The following is an 18,805-nucleotide window of genomic DNA, read 5'->3' as shown; positions in this document are numbered from 1 at the left end:
TCTGTGCTTCAAAAGGAATTGGTGCATCATCATAAATGGTTAAGATCATAGAAACTGAAAAAATTAGTGGCAAGGCTCAAACATTTTATTTTACAGGACACAAACAGAAGTGAGGCAAAGTAACAGAAAAATGACACACACGTCCCTGTGTTTTATGAGGATTTAAAGCTTCTCTTTAGATCCATGATATATTTGTGTGCGATTACACTATGGGATACTGAGGGGGGAAAAGTGGGATCACCTCTGTTCACTGGATCTTGTTTGACAGCCACCTCATTTATTGGCATGAAACTCTTGATGCCTGCACAAATTCCATGCATGCAAAGGAAAGAAGATCAAGCCTGAAGGTCCAGGAAGGCAGCTGGCTGAATAATATGCTTATAGCCTGTAGAGATTTTAATTTATGTTGTCCATTCCAGCAAAAACATTCACTAAATTGGTAGCATCATTATAATGGCCACAGTATATTCTATTTCTGTAATATATAAATTCTGAAATATCATCTGACTGTTGTCTGCTGTAAAAATGTTCTTTTCTTCAGCAGACACAAAGAGCAGCAACAGGAGGTTACCTTTGAATTATTTCCAACCATACACTCTATATCATGACTCCAACAAACTCACTCCTATTTCCTTCTCTGCATTAAGGTACATGAAAACTACAGAAAGAGTGAATTGACCTGTCTTGCATCTAGCCAGAAAATCAAATTTTTGATGCCAAGTTCCTCTGAACAAGGCCTTTTTCAAGCATAAAGAAATATTTTTTTTTAAAAAGTATGAGTTGCATTCTGTACAAATCTAGGTCTACAGCTCTTATCAAGTAAGTGAAGTAAGGAATGTCACATTCCACAGAAGCTTGCCTCACTGGAAAGGGGATTGATGGTGTTTTTGATGACTAGGTAGAGAAAGAAAACATCTCACTGAACAGAAAGTACTTTCCCATGGAAAGCTGGAATTGTACTATTTTGAGTAATGCCCTACTTAAGCACAGGGACACCCTCACTGTGTCACTCACACAAACGTGATTTGCATGTTTTGATAGTTTAAAACTCTGCCTCAGACTACAGCAATGCCTTCTACAAGATGATTCAGAAGATTATTCTATTTGCATATTTCCCCCATTCCTGGCAGCAAAAGCTTCCACGGGCCATCAATTCCAGGACTGCAGCCACCACAGGAGAGCACGAGCAGCAAAACAAAAAGGTCCCAAAGTCTGCTGATGTCATTGCTCGTAAAATGTGGAGCACAACTGGGGCTGCCAGGATTCCTGCACTTGTAGTCATGGAATGTTTCAATTTTCTGATCAGGAAAACAGGTTTTCTCCTGAGGAGGACAGGATTTTAGATATCAGCAGAGGACAATGCAATTTTGTAGTTCCAGAACAAGGAGCCACATGAGGATTTTTGATTATTAACTCTCTTGCTGAAGAAGATGAGGCAGCAAAGCAAGAAGTGCCAGAACAGAAAAATGTTCTGGCTTACTGAGCCAGGCTCATTCCTCCTGGATATCTACTGACCAGAAAAAACCTTGCTTCATCTTGTGCCTTTTTGTCCATATTATATATAATTCAGCAAATAATCAGGTTTACAATTTTATTAGGAGTCATTAGGAGACAGTTTAAATTTTCTAACATAATTTGGTTCTCTGGTACCAGTTTAGCACAGTTTAAAGAACACAAAAATGTGAATGTCATATGCAAAAATGACTGATGGTACTTTGTGGGAGAGTAAGACAAAGCACTTTACATAAGCCAGCAGAGTTCTACAGAGTGCAGCTCAGGACAGAATTGTCTTGTACATCACACACAGCTCCTCATTCAATGAATTCTCTCTCAGGTTCATATTTTTGTATTCTTAGTGCAAAAGAAGGGAAACTCCCACTGGCTTCACTGTGTAGAAGTGGACCTGAGAAGGGCATTGATCTTGCTGACCAGCATGTACAGGAATGCTGTCAATTAATGACAAGCATATCAAATGTTTGACTGCAGATGGTGTTCGTGGTGTGCTTCTCATGTACTGATTTACAGCCAGGGAGGAGGTTAGAGCAAAAATCTAACTACAAATCAAAGTTAAACAGGGACATAGGAATGGATCTCTGTTTTCAAGATGGACAGTTCTGTGTGTGCTGGACATGAAGCAGGGCTGTGGGGATGGAACAGCATCAGGACCGTGTTGGCTCCTGGCAGTGACAAAGTGGGAATCTCTCCTGGAGCACAGGACCCTGTTAGTTTAGATGCTGTGCATCCTGCAAGAGCTGGGATCTAAAATAAAGCAAACATCAGCTCCTTTCAGAGATGCAACAATCAGAAGAGCTCCAAACGGAAAGCAGGGAACATGACATCCTGCCAACCAGCACTTGGCAAAACAACTTCTAATATAATATGCAAATACTGGTGCACTGATATTACTTGCAAAAAATATTAATAAACTGCCTGAAATCCTAACTATTAGCATTACTGCTACCTCTGTGATTCTCTTTAAGAAACAGTCCTCAAATAGTTGATGTTTTAAAGGAATAACAATTAAAAAACAGTAATCAAAAATCCTCTATTGAAGTTTAGTGCTTACATGTAGTAAAGCAGATAGCCAAGGTAAAAAAAAATCTCAGTTGTATTCTAAAGATTGCATCTCTGCATTTACAATTAATTCAGTATGTTGTGTTGGGATTAAATTATAATTCTATACTTCCACCAAGTAAGACAGGAGTTGTATTGATTTGCTTTTCATATGCTTTTCATTTGCTATCATCTATTCAATGTATTGAACAAAAAATTGAGAAAGAGCATATGAGAGTGGCTCCTATTACTCAAGAAAAAGAAGAAAAAGTGTGTGACTAGCACAGCTTGAATGCATAACACAGAGTGAAATTCAAGACAGCTTTAGTGAGGAGAAGTCATGTGTTAATCTGTGTTTAAGGAGGTCAGCAGGTACACAGCCAGAGCAGACCCAGCAGATAATGGCCAATTTAATATCAAAAGCCCATTTTGCCAAGGCCACAGAATCACAGAAAATGCTGGGTTGGAAGGGACCCACCAGGATCATCAAGTCCAACTCAGCCCTGCACAGGACATCCCCAAGAGTCACACCATGTCCCTGAGAGCACATTCCCCCACGCTCTAAAAGAAACAAATTTCCCATAAGGAAGGTCCTTGCATAGACAAATCATTGTTTACAAGGTGCAATACAAAGTGAAATAAATAGACAAAGAATTTTTAACACTGGAGAGGGCACCAGTTAAATCCCAGAGGAATTTGTGGTGGGTCTGAGTGTTCCACTCATCATTAACATTGGCTGTAGCAACTTAAGATAACTTGAACTCAACAAGGATGGAAAGCTACATTTTCAAAATTAACCTCCTACAAAAAGGATTTAAAAGAGGGAGTGGGAGGCATATTACAGAGAGTACAAAGAGAAAAAAGGAGAGAACACAGAGGATACAGTTACAGTGATCACTTGCAGCCTGCAAGGCTCAGAGAGCAACTCTTGATTAGATGAAAAGCTCAGTAACTTTATCTCCTTGACCTTAGAGAGAATGAACACCTGGGACATCAGCTTGAAATTCTTTAGCTCAAATTCACCACAGGGTCACCTCAGCACTGCAGATGGAAGAGTTCGGGGATGAAAACTTAGGATTCACCGTGGTCTTCTACACACAGAGGAAGCAAAGAGGTCCCAGTTTCCTGCTGGTGAGCCTGTGTCACAGCTCTGCTGCTTCTGCTTCTGAAGCAGAGAGGTACAGCTGAGCCCCAGGGCTGGGCAGTGTGAAATTACAGAGAAACATCTCCCAAGGTCTCCGAGAGGAAACCAGACCTCCCCTATTGGCAGGGCAGGGACACAGGGGATACAGGACATGAGCCTTCCATCCTGGGGGAGTCATTTCTCCTTCTGATGAAAATGCAGTGCACATCCCAGTGCTATCCTATCTCAAGGTAATGATTAATTTGTGCAGTTGTACAGAGTCTGCCTGAAAAGGATCCCATACTCAGGATGTCAGAATGGCTTTATGCCACCCACAGGGCTTTGCATTTTCATGACAGCCATTCCCTGAGCAGCTTCATTAGACAGATACACTGAAATGCTGGCTTCTGTCAAGAAACCTTTCACAGAAGACTTTGCATATTTTTTGAGTTTATAAAAATTGCTACAGATTTAACAGGAAAAAACCCCAGCAACTCGTTATTCCATAAGTATAAATGCAACATATGAAGAAATAATCAATCTTTGAAGCCTCAGAAACTGTTTTGAACTAGCATCAATATACAAGCATGAGAAATAGTAAAAAAAATTCTATGGATGCTCTACACCTTTTAGGCTTTGATAATATAATTTTTCTTTCCCTGTTTTCTAGAATATCACAAGCAGATGCAGTGCACCCATTTGCTACAGAAAGGACACAAGGAACCAAATTTTCAGCTGACTTCCTGAGGTGAACTTCATATGTCAACTTGCAAAGTTTGCTGTGCCTCCAAACCAGTTTTTGTTTAAATCTGACATATGCAAACAATTTGCACACATAAATCAGTGGGGTGATGAAATGTTGATAGAGCTAAAAGACCTTTTGCTTTGAAACTCTTGGCTGGAAGAGTCAAAAGTCCAACAGTAAAAGAAGGGTTTGCAAGATAAGACAGGCAAAAATGTTCCTCAACAGCTCTGTCATTATTTTTATGTCAGTGATTGCATGATAAAACATTTAATCAGCAACTCTATTCCTTTTCCTGCATGGTTTCCTTATATTTCCAGTTTCCAAAAAATGAAAAATACTTTTAAATGTCACCTGATGGAGTGAGTGAATTCTATTGCTTTAAACCTTATTTAAATTCCTTTCTCTGAAAAATGCATTCTGTGTCCTTCCTTTTCCCCTTCCTTTTCCCTTTTCTTTTAACTGACAAAATGGGTAAAAAATGTTTTAAACCAGGAGCATTTTCACTGCAGTATAATCTGTATTTAAAAAGCAAGGTACCAGAGGAATGAACACAGCACAGGAGCAGGGAGTATCAGGAACCACCCATCAACACCAAGATAAAAATTCATGCTACAATTTCACACGGAGAATCGTGACTGTTAAGAATGAATATTCATAGGTAACTGCTTAGGAAAAGTGTGGAATAACCTGATATAAACTCAACAAAATGAAGCCTGGTAAAGCACAGTGGTAAAGCTTTCAGAACCTTCAAGACTCAGTTCTGGTTTGTGGCTGATGAAGACCTTGCTGAAGCAGCAGCCTGACTCCAGCCTTGCTCTTGTGCCCACACAGGTAACACTGGTTAGAAGAGGGAGTTATTTCTCAGGTCAATGTCTATTTATGGCAGATTCAGGCAGCTCCAAGGCACAGGTTCACACAAGGACTCTGGGACTTTCAAACTTAGTACCAGCACCAGGAGAAAGCAGAGGTCCTACATCTCCAAAAGGAGGTGAAGGGACAGATGAGCTGGGGAGACTCAGAAAGGCCAAGAAAAACCCCAGCTGGAGACTGAATTTCCATTAGATCTGTGAATCCAAGACATGCTCCTTAAAACACATGATCTTCTAATCTACATTAATCACCTTCAGCAATGCTTTTTTTATTTCCCTTTGATCAAAACCATCTTGCAAACTCCAATTTTTTTCCTTGACTCACTGTTCTTGTCATGGGTTTGAATTGGCTACAATGCTGAGTTCTCTCCTTCCCTTACCATTAAATATGCATGAACACTTCAAAGCCTAATGCTTTCCTGCACACTTACTGTTACATGGAGGTTTGTGAGTGGCCCTAGGGAATGTCTGTAACAATAAACTCAATCAAGTGCTACCTATAACATAAGCCTGAAGTAGCTCACTTAATTTGCAAGTCTAACTTCCAAAATAGTGGAAAAGGCCTGCAAACAAAGATGTTAAGTATAACAACCCATGGAAAGGAATGCAATTGCTGTGAGCTTGTAAAAGGCCTTCAGGACCCCCTTGCAAAGCTTTAGGGGTCTCTGACTCTTGGTCTTGTGTACAAAGCAAGTGACACTGGCTTAAATAACATGGACATTTCCAGCCATTGTAAACCAGCTTAAAACCCAAAATATGACAAAACATGCCATCCATGAAAGTTATTTTGTTTGGTTTTGCTTTACAAAATGGTAAAATGTGAAAGGAAAATTGATAAACAAGAAACAACCCTGAACTGAGTTAAAGACAAAACTCTGTGCATGCACCTATCTCCTGTTCCTGAAAATTCATTTTATATCCTATAGCTATAGGAAAAACTGGAGGATCCAGTCAGCCAAACTTAATAAAGACCAAAGTCTGACAGCTGCTTCTAAAAACGGCACAAAAATCCTCAACAGGAGAGTGCTGTGCAGAACTGAGGCAGCAGCTCCACTCTGCACTTCAGTGCTCACACAATTGCACCAATTAGGCATCCTTGGGATGGCTCTATTAACACTTATTTTATAAATGCCTTTGATAATAACCACACTACCCTGACTGGAGTATTTGCACCTGGTTACTTTATACTCCTGGGCATATTGCTTTTTGCAGTAAATACAGAGCGTGAAATTATTTTGAATTATTTAATTTTCACATCTTAGAATATTTTAGGGAGAAAAATCTACGACACCTTTTCCCCTCCATCTAAATGTAAAGAGTAATTTAGGATAGTATCTGTGTATTTCTGTCTTTTTACTCTGAAGAATGGAAAAATATGTACATATTCATATGTGAAAACGTATTTATATATTATAAATATATATTACATATATTATTATATTATATTATATTATATTATATTATATTATATTATATTATATTATATTATATTATATTATATTATATTATATTATATTATATTATATTATATTATATTATATTATATTATATTATATTATATTATATTATATTATATTATATTATGTTATGTTATGTTATATATTATATTATGTTATATATGATATATGATATATGATATATGATATATAATATATAATATATAATATATAATATATCATATTTATATATGATATATGATATATGATATATGATATATGATATATGATATATGATATATAATATATTATATATTATATATTATATATTACATATTACATATTATATATCATATATTATATATTATATTACATTGTATTATATTAGATTGTATGATATGATATGATATGACATTATATTACATTATATTATATATTATTATAGATAATTATAGATTAATGTGTTATGTATTGTAGATATACCATTTAACTGATTCTATTGGAGTTGACAAAATTTAATCAAAAGCTGTTCTTATGGTCATGAGAGGGGGATGCTTGGAATAGTTGAGATAGTGGGATGTGTCTTGCCTACATGGGAAATGTGGAAAACTTTGGTGGAAAAGAGAAGGAAATGAAGAGTTGGGATGAGGTAAAGGGCCAGTGTGGGGAGATCACGAGCAAACAGCAATGGCTGCTCCTCAGGTGCTGGGCAGGAAGCAGAGCTGTACCCAGAGCTCAGTCCCCCGGGGGGGTGAGACAGACTTGGCCCTGTGCACCAGAGCAGCTCCTTCCCTCCTGCACAAGAACTTTTGATTCTGAAGTGGAGGATGCTCATTGATGGCCACGGACATTCCTTGGCCTGTCACAAGACACATCACTCATGTTGTTTACTCCAGTTCTGGCCACTGAAGACAAACTGGCGTGTCTGAAAATGTCTTGGCAAAGAGGCAGGAGTAGAGGTATCTACATTTAACTTGTAATATGCTTGCAGCATGATTAAATAAAAACATAACCACCTGTTACCCTTAATTCAGTGGGAGTATCAATTTTCAATTATAGCATTTACTATCCACCCTCAAGTATGGCAAGGAACACCATGGCAACATAAACACAGTGGTGGCTGCTTGAGAAAGTTAAATTATAAATAGCAATGTATAGCCCATGAGGTCCTGGAAATAAACTAACTAATCCATAGGCATTTGTTACTATGACATAACATTTCCACTCAAATGCTGTTTGCCTCATCTCAAACTCCCTCAGAACAGATTTAGAAGTTTGGCATCACTTGACTCCAAGCAAGTTCAAGTTCAGACATGAAAAAAAGCAGAGATAGTGGAGAAAATAAGCAATAGCAGATCAGTGGAGAACAAATTAACAACAAAAACAACAAAATCCCTATTTAGGCTTTATTCTGTTTCCACTGAAGTTAATGGGGAAAAAAATCCCAACATATCCCAAATGTATAACAGAATTCCCTTAATATAGACAAACATGTTTTTATACTGAATCATCCCTGAGGAGAAAAAAAAAGAAAAAAATTAAAAGAAACAAAAAAAAAAGGGCTTAACTGAATAGCAAATAGTGTAGAAATACAAATAAACTTAGCAACCCTCTGAGACATTGGAGAAATTTTGGAACTTGGTCTCTAGCTTCATTCTGGGAGAAAGGGCCATGGTAACTGAGGGAACACCGGGATTCAACCCGAGCTGAGTGCTCAGGAGGGAGCTGAACTCTCAGTTGTTGCAGTCTGCCGGGCACTTCCTCCTGCCCTGCACAGCCCAGGCCAGGCAGGAGCAGCAGCTTTTGCCAGCTGGGCCCAGGCCTGGGGCTGCAGAGGCTCCCCCACCTCCCAGGGAGCAGGGCTCAAAGTGGGCAAAGGAGAGGAAATCAAAGCTCTGCAAAACCAGGGCTGAACACTGAGAGCAAAGAGGGACTGAGAAGGCTGTGCTGTGAGGACAGCAAGAACTTCACTGAATGTTGGCTCACAGATATTTCAGAGTTTTGACACAAATCTTGGGCCTTATTCTAAGCAGGTGATGATGTTATTTAGGTTAGGCAAGAGTAATAAAGATCTAGACATCAGCTTGGTCTCTTTCTTGCTCAGAACAACAGATTTTGAAAAATTTACATTTTCTTTTCGTTTACAGCCATTGGTTAAAGTCAATTTTTGATCACACTGATAAAAATCTGTTATGGATCTCCTGAGGTCAATGGAATTATTTCAGACTTACACCATGCAATTAAAATGGAATTTAAATTCTCAACATTTCTGTTCTAAAAATATGCTGTGTTTTATCACACATATTTGGTGAAATCTTGGTCTCTCTGTCATCAGTGACAGCACTCATTGGTGTTACTATGGTCTAATTTCCACTGAGTGTGTCTCTGTTCACACAGAGTGAAGCAAAATAAAAACTGTCCCACTGAAGGAAGATTTAAATCAATTTTACATCAAGTCTATGGGACAAAAGAAGCAGGTAGGTTATTTAAGACTGTAATCATGTGTGTATTTAATGTGCTTCATTTGGCTTATTGCAAGCCGTGGTACAATTAATTTATTAAATGAAAATATTACCTAGAGGTCAGCTAATTTGCACTTTTGAAGAAAACTTGACAAAATCAGAGAAGTAGTTGGATAAATTTGTCAAGCATCTTTCAGAAGATAAGATTATACATACTCAGCCCAGTGTTCAAGTGAGACTATTTAAAAACATCCATGTATGACCAGGAGAGAGCCAAGCTTGGCATGGGTAAGAATTTCAGTGGAATGATCATTGTTTTTACCTTTCTGATAAAGACAATTTTTAGTTCATGGCAGATTTCTTTATTTTGGGAACCTTTCAAGCAAGATGGTGCCACTAGCACAAAAGGTTATTTTAGTAACTTTCATATAAAATGAGAGCAAAAACCTGAAAATATATTCAAAAATTAGTTGTATTTGTCATCAGTGGCTGATTGTTAATCAAGCACTTAAGCAACAGTGTGTGTCACACTGGAGTGTCATTATCACACAATTATTTTGTCATGCATTGTAATAATATTTTTACAGAAAAAACCCTGAACACAGTCATTAATTGGTCAACACATTAAACCTAAGATGACATTAAGTGTGATGAAATGGAAAATAGGGCATTCTCAGCATGCTCACAGAAAACAATTCCCACAGAGTCTCAGTACTCCTAAATCACTTGGGCAGGACTAATCTTAGAACAGACACGTAAAAACTCCTAAATAAAGACCCTGATTTTTCTGGAGAGCATATGAAGAAGTCTTTTACTAAATGCACAAACATTCATGTCCTGTGACTCACATGACTCCTGGTGCTTTAAATGAAGTGTGTGTGCAAGTTATGGATGTGCTGGAGCTCAGAGGGTGCACAGCAAATCCACCTTGGGAACTGCAAAAGTACAAAACCAATAGAACCCAAGACTGCTTCAGCATTTTCTAACCACAAACAAGAAAAAGATGGAAGATGCATATTTTTTTCCCCAAGAAGAGCCATTAAGATGTCATTCCTACAATTTAGCACCCTGCATTGTACTTTAGAAAATTAAAAATAGCTTTTTGATACATATCCAAGGATTCAAAATTGGCTGATCACTTATAACCAAAATTGGAAAGAAATGATGAATTTAGAAGGAAATAAACAAGACTAAGCCTAGACTAAAAGCATTATATTTAAACACAGGTGAAGTTCAAGTCTGGTTCTTCCACCTACAGAGTGTAAATCCATCTGTTAGTCCAACTTGAAGTCTAAATTACCTTTTCTTCACTCCTTTTTGAACACAGTCAATAATCCTGGGGAGCACCTTTCTCCTTGCTTTTGAGATGCCTGCAGACACTGGCAATTACACTTAAATACATGCACAACATCCCTGCAGAGAGTTCTTCAGGCTGCACTGGAGGGCTCTCACAGCAAATTTGCATGAAATGTCATTATTTGCTTTATTTTGGTAGAAAGTCTCACTAAATCTACTGCTGATCCTGATAGATGCTCTATCAACCCATGAAGATAAAGATAAATAGAAGGAAAATTATAACTCAGTGGAAAAAATAAATTCCAAGAAAGTTTTCCATTATTAAGGATACAAAGGGTTATTCCTTACCCACAATGACTGAGAATATTCAAGGGTTGGCATGTGTGTGTTATCCATGCTCAGAGTATATAATGGTTGGTTGTGTGTTAGGCTGGGCAGCCAAAATGCAAAGCCTGAGTGGATTTGAGCATCCACAACTGACTTGCTTCTCTAAGAGCAGCCTGGGGATCACATTTGTCAGCTCACAGTCACACAGAAGAGTTCAGTGAATGAATCATTGTTAGAAACTATGGATTTTCCATTATCTGACTGGGCAGCCTTTTGTACCCAAGAACATGAACTCTGACAGATTTTAACAATGCAAATGCCTATCAGACTCAAATGAATACTCATGAAGGAAAATATAATATGTAATTTTTCCCAATTAGTACAAAAATCTTTGTCCTTCTCTAATCTAAAGGGCTTTACAGACTTTCAGAACTATGAATCACCTGAATTTTTTATAATATATGCAGTCAAGAACATGAAAATGTGTATAGTTATATTATTTCTATATAGTTATAGAGTATATACTATCTATTATATATAACATTATATCTTATATCATATTAGTTATTAAGTTATAAATAATATAACTATAATAATTACCAATATATATTATATATATTGGTTATTATTATAGCTATGTAGTTATATTATTTCTAACTTTAAAATTATGAAGAATGAAGAAATCAAACAGACTGGACTATTGGAAAATGTATGGGATATATCAGAGCTATCAAACTTCAAGACACCAATATTGACATCTCCATTCATTACTAGGTACATAAACAGAAGTTGTCAGAATTTCAGAAGTGTTGATCATTCAACATTAACATCAACTCTTACAAGAACTTCATGTTCTCAGCAAGACAAAGTCCACCCCAAAATAAAACAGAAAATTCTGTTTTAAAAGACAGTATTGACATTCAGTGTTTTCTTCCCCCTGCTCTTCTGTTTCCAAACCTACATTATGCTTCAAAAACAAACACAGCTCATGGAGTTCTTGATAGCATCAAGGTTCTGTAGAGGGCTTTAGCTACAAAATGTCCTAAAGCACCAACAGGCTGCATTTTCTTTTGTGGGAAATGCAAAACTGGGCCTGTACTTAGCTAACAAAGCCCTCAAATCACATGTGTGGTATTTTTCATTTTATATATATATATATATATATATACACATCTTATAGAAAACACGACAAGGAAAGACAGAACAAGAGAGATAGAGAGATGGATGTCAAAGTCTGGTGTTCCTTGGGTAATATCTAATCTTTTCCACAGAAAGATTTTTTTAATGATTTACACTGAAGTCTGCAGAATAAAGTTTGTCTTGTTTCTTTTACAGAGTTATGCTGAAATGTGCAAACAGGACTAAGGGGGAAACTGCATATTTCTAGATTTCTATTTGCAGTGGAAGTCAGTGAAGGTTTGACATCTGCTCTGCATTGTGTACTTTTACAGCTGACCACAAGTAATGTAAGAGGGCCAAACCAAAGCAAGGTGTTTATTTTTTCCCATGCTAAAAACCAGCTCTCACTTTCATCTGCTCCTTCTTGCAACTAGACCATGGTCCAAAATAAAATGGAATAGATATTCTTCCTTGGTGCTAGGAGTTAACTTCTGGTGCTTTCTCTCCTTTATCTGTTCCAACGACTCCTGCCAGGCCATAAGATTTAAGGTGAATTTAAGGTCACACTGAGTGCAGCACAGTGTGAGGAGAGTAGACATGACCGCTCACCAAAACCACATCCAACCCCTTGCTGATAAGAGACATACACAAGGAATTCTTTTAAAGGGTAAAAATATGCTCAGAATGGTGCAAAGAGGTTTTCCAGCTCAATAATTAACTGTGAATCCTCCTCAGACCAAGGTGTCAGGGCCTCCATTGTATTAACTGCAAAAGGCAGGTGAGGCTGCTGCTGTTCTCAGAAGGGTCCCTGGCAGGATGATGAACTACAGCAAAAGGTCCTTCATGTTTCACAGCAATTCAGATTATTGTAAAGGGATTGGTGTGAGATGCATTAGAGCTGTTGATAGCTTAAATTAAAACAGCACAATAAGCCTCTGTTTCTGCTGGGCAACCTCAGCTCAAAAATGCCAGATAAACATTTTCTACAGAGGTCATGGACATGACACGGTCCAAGTACAATTTCATTTACGAGTAATTAAAATAACTGAAATTTGATAAGATGACTTCATCTTTAGTTTGTTTATAGTCCTCTTGCTCATGACCAACATACTGCTTTTACAAATGCTCCATACATTTATATATTCCTGAAAATATGTTCTGTGACTATAGCTGGAAAATTAAGAAAATGGACAAAGTTGACCATTATTTAATCTATCTGTTTGCAGGATGAGTAGATGTAGTTTGCCCTGCAGCAGATCACTGTACTTAAAAAAAATTATTTTACACTTTATACCCAACTCAAGGCTTTGCTGTACTACATACACATAGTTATGTCCAAATATTGTAACACCTGCTGACTCTCAGGGCAGAACAACCCTTTCTCATATGCTTTCAATGAGCTTTAAATCTGTCTGAATAAAACATGTTGTAACATGTACCCTTGTACACAAAATGGGAGCTATGAAATCTTCTAAAGCAGAAGTGTACACAAGATTCAGAGGATACAAATGCTGTTTACACAGATGCTGTTGAAATAATTTTATGTAAATAATCCACACTGGGAGAATTCGTAATGTTTGAAGCAAGAACTAAACAATGGATATTTTTATAAAGCAGCAAGGATAACACCTCTAAAACCAGAATTTGTTAATGCTGAAAGGACTTTTTGTTGAAAACCATGATCTGCATTTACAGACATTTTGCAGGTCTCTGCTTGTTTGTATTCATGACAATACAGCTGTTCCTCCACACCTCATGCAGGCAGTGCTCCCCACAGATTCAACTTGACTTTTATTTAAAACACAGAGTGGGAGTGATTCCACCAGCCTCAGCAGAGATAATCTTGGTTGAAATAAAGAACAAAGGAAAGAAAAACCTGCCAGGACTTTAGGGACTGGCCATGCACATACAGTTCAAAACGAACAGAAGCCTTAATGGTCATCCCTATTTCCAAGGAAAAAACCCTATGAGTCCTGTAGTTTATTTGATGTTCAGCTTTCAAATTTACACAACCCAGCTTCACATCACTCATAGCATTTTACAGCAGTAACAACTCAATTTTCATCACAAATTTCCAGCAAAATGTCTTTCCATCTATTTCCCTAAGAATAATCACTGTTTACACAGATGCTCACAAATCAAGAATTTCACTGTACTTTGCCTCTTCCAGAAGAGTTCAGTACCACACTAACCTATCACATTTGGGCTACATTTTCAGATATAGGTATCTCTAAAGCACAAATCCTTCCTTTGAAAAATGGTGGAATTCTGATTGCAATGAGATCCAAGCCTGAGAATTTTTTAGCATTTCTGCTCTTTTCAATTGCTTGGTGCTCTTTTCACTTCTTTGGGAATGTGGTTTTTTTTACTGATGATATTTAAAACCCACAATGCAGCCTATTATAATATTCTCTCATATGATGTAACAAGCTATTTGTAAGAATGAACTAACACATGAAAATGCAAGGGGAAAAATAACCAAGCAGCAGGCTTATTTATTAATTGCAGCTGGAATAAGACTGGTAAGATATCCTGTGGAACTGCTGGAACAGATTTTACTCACTTTATGTACTAATGCAAGGAAAGGGCTTTTGCTCATTTAAAAGGTCTCAGTGTTAACAAATGGATTCAATTTGCCAAAAGCACCACAAATGAGGTAAAGAGTGACTTCTCATTGGCAATCATATTGGTTTTGCCAACCAACAGTCCCATCCTGACCTTATTTGCAAAGTTCTTTCAGCAGATGTAATTATTTTGCTTAGCAGTCAACACGGTGCATCCTTTCTCAAAATATTTTAAAGCTGATCAGGCAGCTTGTGACTGTGCACACGTAACAGACCTGAACAGCTGTCAAAAATTCAATTTACTGAGGAAGGCTCAGCTTTGAATAAGAACTGTAGTGTGGTGCCACTGCACCTCAGCAAGAACTCTTGGAACAACCCATCTTTCCTGGTGCTCATGGACAAGGAACAAATATTCATCTCCAGCTCCTGTATCCTGGCTCAAAATACACCACAACAGTTCAGCCTGCAGCAAACAGCATTTCCCATGAGATGTTTTCTTTGCAAGAAAGCATTTGGCTTCCAAGCAGACAGGTAGATAAACAAACCTCCTATAAATATTTGGGTATCTTATCTAATAAGGGCATCAAGGAAAGAACGCCTCAGGAACAGGATCTGTTGTAGCTAATGAAGGAATTTCCTACCCACAACAGTGCCAGAAACTCTTTAAACCTGGAGCCAGTGCTGCTGTTCCACTGACATCTCTCAGTTTTTAACTCTTCTCTAGAGATAAATTTAGGTGGTGACAGTCAGCCAGAGCAGCACGAGCTCCTCCACTGCTGCCTGCACAGGTATTTACAGGCGAGGTCACGACTCCCAGTTACTTGCCTGGACATTACACAACACTTTACTGCACATTTTTCACATTACACACAGAATCTGACTGCAGAAGATTGGATACAGGTGCTTGGCTGACAAAGCTAACACTTCATCTTCTTGCCTGTGCCAGATTATTTCCACAGGAATGATATGGAGACCGCTCTGGTGTTGGCGACAATGCCACAAATTAAGGACATACTTCTTTCTCATTCATGTTGTGAGATTTCTACGGATGGATAACTGGCAAGGCAGTGCTAAAAAAAGAAATTTGCTCAGGGAAGTGCTTTTGGATGTATGCATAAAGTGCACAGGATAAAAGGCAGAACATCCAAACAACAGAAAAAACAGAGTGTATTAAGTCTATGTGAGAGAAACAGCATAAAAAGGGAAGCCATGCTGTTGTACTGCATTTTTCCCACACCTGTTGAGAGAGGACCTCAAAAATTCTTGGGTGCTGAAGTGCCAGTGGTGTCCCTGCAGGTCAGGTCCCCAAGTGGCACTGCACACCAGAGTGTGCAGGACATTGCAGCCCCTGTGCCTTTCCCCCTGAGCCCACTGAACTCCAGAGTGACTTGGCACCCTTGCAGAAGGCACTTTGGGCCTCTTAGAACCAAAATGCTCCTGCCTTTGCAAGGGTGAGCAGTGCCCCATGATGTTCTCCTGACAAGTGCACAATGCAGCACCTTGTTCTACACAGATGGCAAAAAATCTCACTGTGTTGGTAGTTAATGTGCAGCTGAGGGTAAAAATAAGATAACACCACATTCCTGAGACTGCAAGAAATGTCACAAAGATGAACCACCATGAGAAATACAGTGTGGGACTTCTTTAGTGTGCAAATACCATAAGAAAAATAAGGTATTTGCTAATTTTAAAGTTTTGTCCTGGTTCATTTTATAATAATTAAATTGATGCTAAACATCAGACATGTTCTAGGTTCCTCATTCAGGCATCTCAGCTACTGTGCTTGGATTAAATAATGGATGATTCAACATAAGAGAAACTACAAAATCGAGTATCTTTACTAATTCTGTTAACATTCTAGAGAACAAATGACATCCACCATTGCCTTCTGCCTCATCATGAATCAACCATTCCTGTTTTGGAAGATTTTTGAACTTTTCTGCATCAGGAAATCTTGTTTAACAATAATGTTTCAAAATAAATTAGATCTGCTCCCTTCTGATGATGTAATGAACTGTTATTAACTAAGTGTGGTAGTCTAAGGACATCAGGAACTGGCTTGGATAAAACGTTGTCTACATTAGAGTAATGCAATAAACAAAGAAAATTAGGTATTAAAAGAAAAATGCCATCCAATATCACAGCATATGATATAACTTGGATGGAAACATGCTAGAATTAAACCTATGTCTATGTAACTTCATGTATATGGTGGTTTTAGCTCCTGCTCCCAGCAAAAGGAATTTCCTGAGCAGCCTGAAGTAAATATTTGGCAGTTCCAATTCTGACTTTTAGAGAACTGTTAATTTGCCAAATCTGAAAATACCGACAAAAAAACCATTGAGACGACTACTCTGTTCACACCCGCGAGGACTTCTGCTCATATATTGGAAAAAATAAAACTGTGCGGCAAAACACTCGCCTGGATGGAGCCAAAGAACAAATGTGCGCATTAATTAGCGGGGTAATGAGCGAATTGGGGCGCTCCGCCCGGGACCCTCGGCTGGGACCCTCCGGCGGGGCCGTGGCGGGGCTGGAGCGGGGCCGTGGCAGAGTCAGAGCGGGGCCGTGGCAGAGTCAGAGCGGGGTCGGAGCAGGGCCGTGGCACGGTGGGAGCGGGGCTGTGGCACGGTGGGAGCGGGGTCGGAGCGGGGCCGTGGCGGGGCCGTGGCGGGGCTGTGGCACGGTGGGAGCGGGGCCGGAGCGGGGCTGTGGCACGGTCGGAGCGGGGCCGTGGCGGGGCCGGAGCGGGGCCGTGGCGGGGCCGGAGCGGGGCTGTGGCACGGTCGGAGCGGGGCCGGAGCGGGGCCGTGGCGGGGCCGGAGCGGGGCTGTGGCGGGGCCGGAGCGGGGCCGTGGCGGGGCCGGAGCGGGGCTGTGGCACGGTCGGAGCGGGGCCGTGGCGGGGCCGGAGCGCGGCGCCCCCTGGCGGCCCCAGCGCCGCCCGCGGGACCAGCGGAACTTTGCGCGCAGCTCGGCGCAAAATGCGCGCTCAGAGAGGGCTCGCTCCCCTCCGCGATGCCAAATCCGCAGCAGAAATGGCCAAATAAGACAACACCGAAGTGTTTTTGTACTTGCAGGACACGAAACCATAAAGCACCATCTCCTTTCCAAACGCCATCAGGCCTTTGGGCACCCAATTGTACCCACAAACACCCCATGAGCACCAGTAACTCCGGAGCACGTGTACTCCGTGTGGGTATTAGTCTTAATTAAAACAGTGAGCAGTTGGGATGCCTGCAGATAAATAAAAACATAATGTTCCTAACACAGAGTTCAGAACACCGACAAAGAGCTGTTTGACTTTCAATGACTTCTTTAAATGACAAAAGTTTTACTAATAAATGATCGCCTCTCTTCCCTACCTGTACTGGAGTTTCAGGCCATGTTCAGCTGCGAGGGTATTTTAAGTAAAGGTGAAATATGATTAGAATCTGGGTTTTAGACAAATGCTTTATCAGATAGAAATTTCAGCACAAAACATTCCCTTGCAAATATGCATGAAATTCCTCTTAAAAATCTGGTTGGAAAATCTTTATAATCAATATTTTCATGACACAGTGCTTTTGATACACTTAAGTTACCTTCGTTCCTGCAGGATTCCTATATTTTCCAATAAAAACATTCCTCTCTAACCAGTCATCTCCGACTAAGTTCATTACACGAAGAAAAAATATTCAGCAAAACAAATATAACCTCAATTCGCCTTGCAAGAGCAAAGGCTCGGTAAGGAACAGCCTCTCCGGTACGAGCGCGGATCTTACCTCTTCAACTGTCAGAGGCATACAGATCCGGTACTCCTTCATGAGCATATTCCTGCTGCTCAGTGCGGACCGGCGAACTGGGAGAAAAGTGGTGATTTCTGCACAGAGATCACGACGGAAACCAAACACGGGGGGAAAGAATTAAGCCTCTTTTCTCTGTGCGCGCTTGACAATGTGTCCACAAGACAGTAATGCAACCATCCAGGAAGGCTGACCCAGCAAGAAGAGAAACCACCACAACCGCTTCTTTCTCCCAGTTCTTCCTCCTTCACACTGCGATCATGGGAATCTCACGGACGCTCGCACCGAGATACGCTACAAAGTCTCAAACCCCCACCGCTCTCGCCCCAGCCGAAGACATCCGTCGGAAGTGCATGGAAACGCCGAGCTCTCTCGCGGCTGTGTCAAGACATGCCTGGGGCGGCGAAAAGAACAAACGAGCCGAAAATGTGGCTTTCGCCCCCGCCGGCAGCACGTCGGGCGGCAGGAGAGATGCGATGCCGATTCCCAAGACAAAGGCTTTTTATAACGTTGCCTTCCCCGGCTGC

At 39.8% G+C, this 18,805-nt stretch overlaps 1 protein-coding gene across 1 annotated transcript in view; it reads right to left on the bottom strand.

Annotated features, from left to right (window-relative positions):
* Positions 1-18,805, bottom strand: part of PITPNC1 (phosphatidylinositol transfer protein cytoplasmic 1) — a 74,784-nt gene extending 55,979 nt beyond the window's left edge. Inside the window, exon 1 of the mRNA XM_058038747.1 lies at positions 18,258-18,805. Within this exon, the coding sequence (XP_057894730.1) occupies positions 18,258-18,305 (48 nt within the window). The 5' untranslated portion in view covers positions 18,306-18,805. The remainder of the gene's footprint in view (positions 1-18,257) is intronic.

Source organism: Melospiza georgiana, chromosome 21 (genome assembly GCF_028018845.1).
Source record: "Melospiza georgiana isolate bMelGeo1 chromosome 21, bMelGeo1.pri, whole genome shotgun sequence".
NCBI lineage: Eukaryota > Metazoa > Chordata > Aves > Passeriformes > Passerellidae > Melospiza > Melospiza georgiana.
This window is presented reverse-complemented; position numbering and strand designations above follow the sequence as displayed.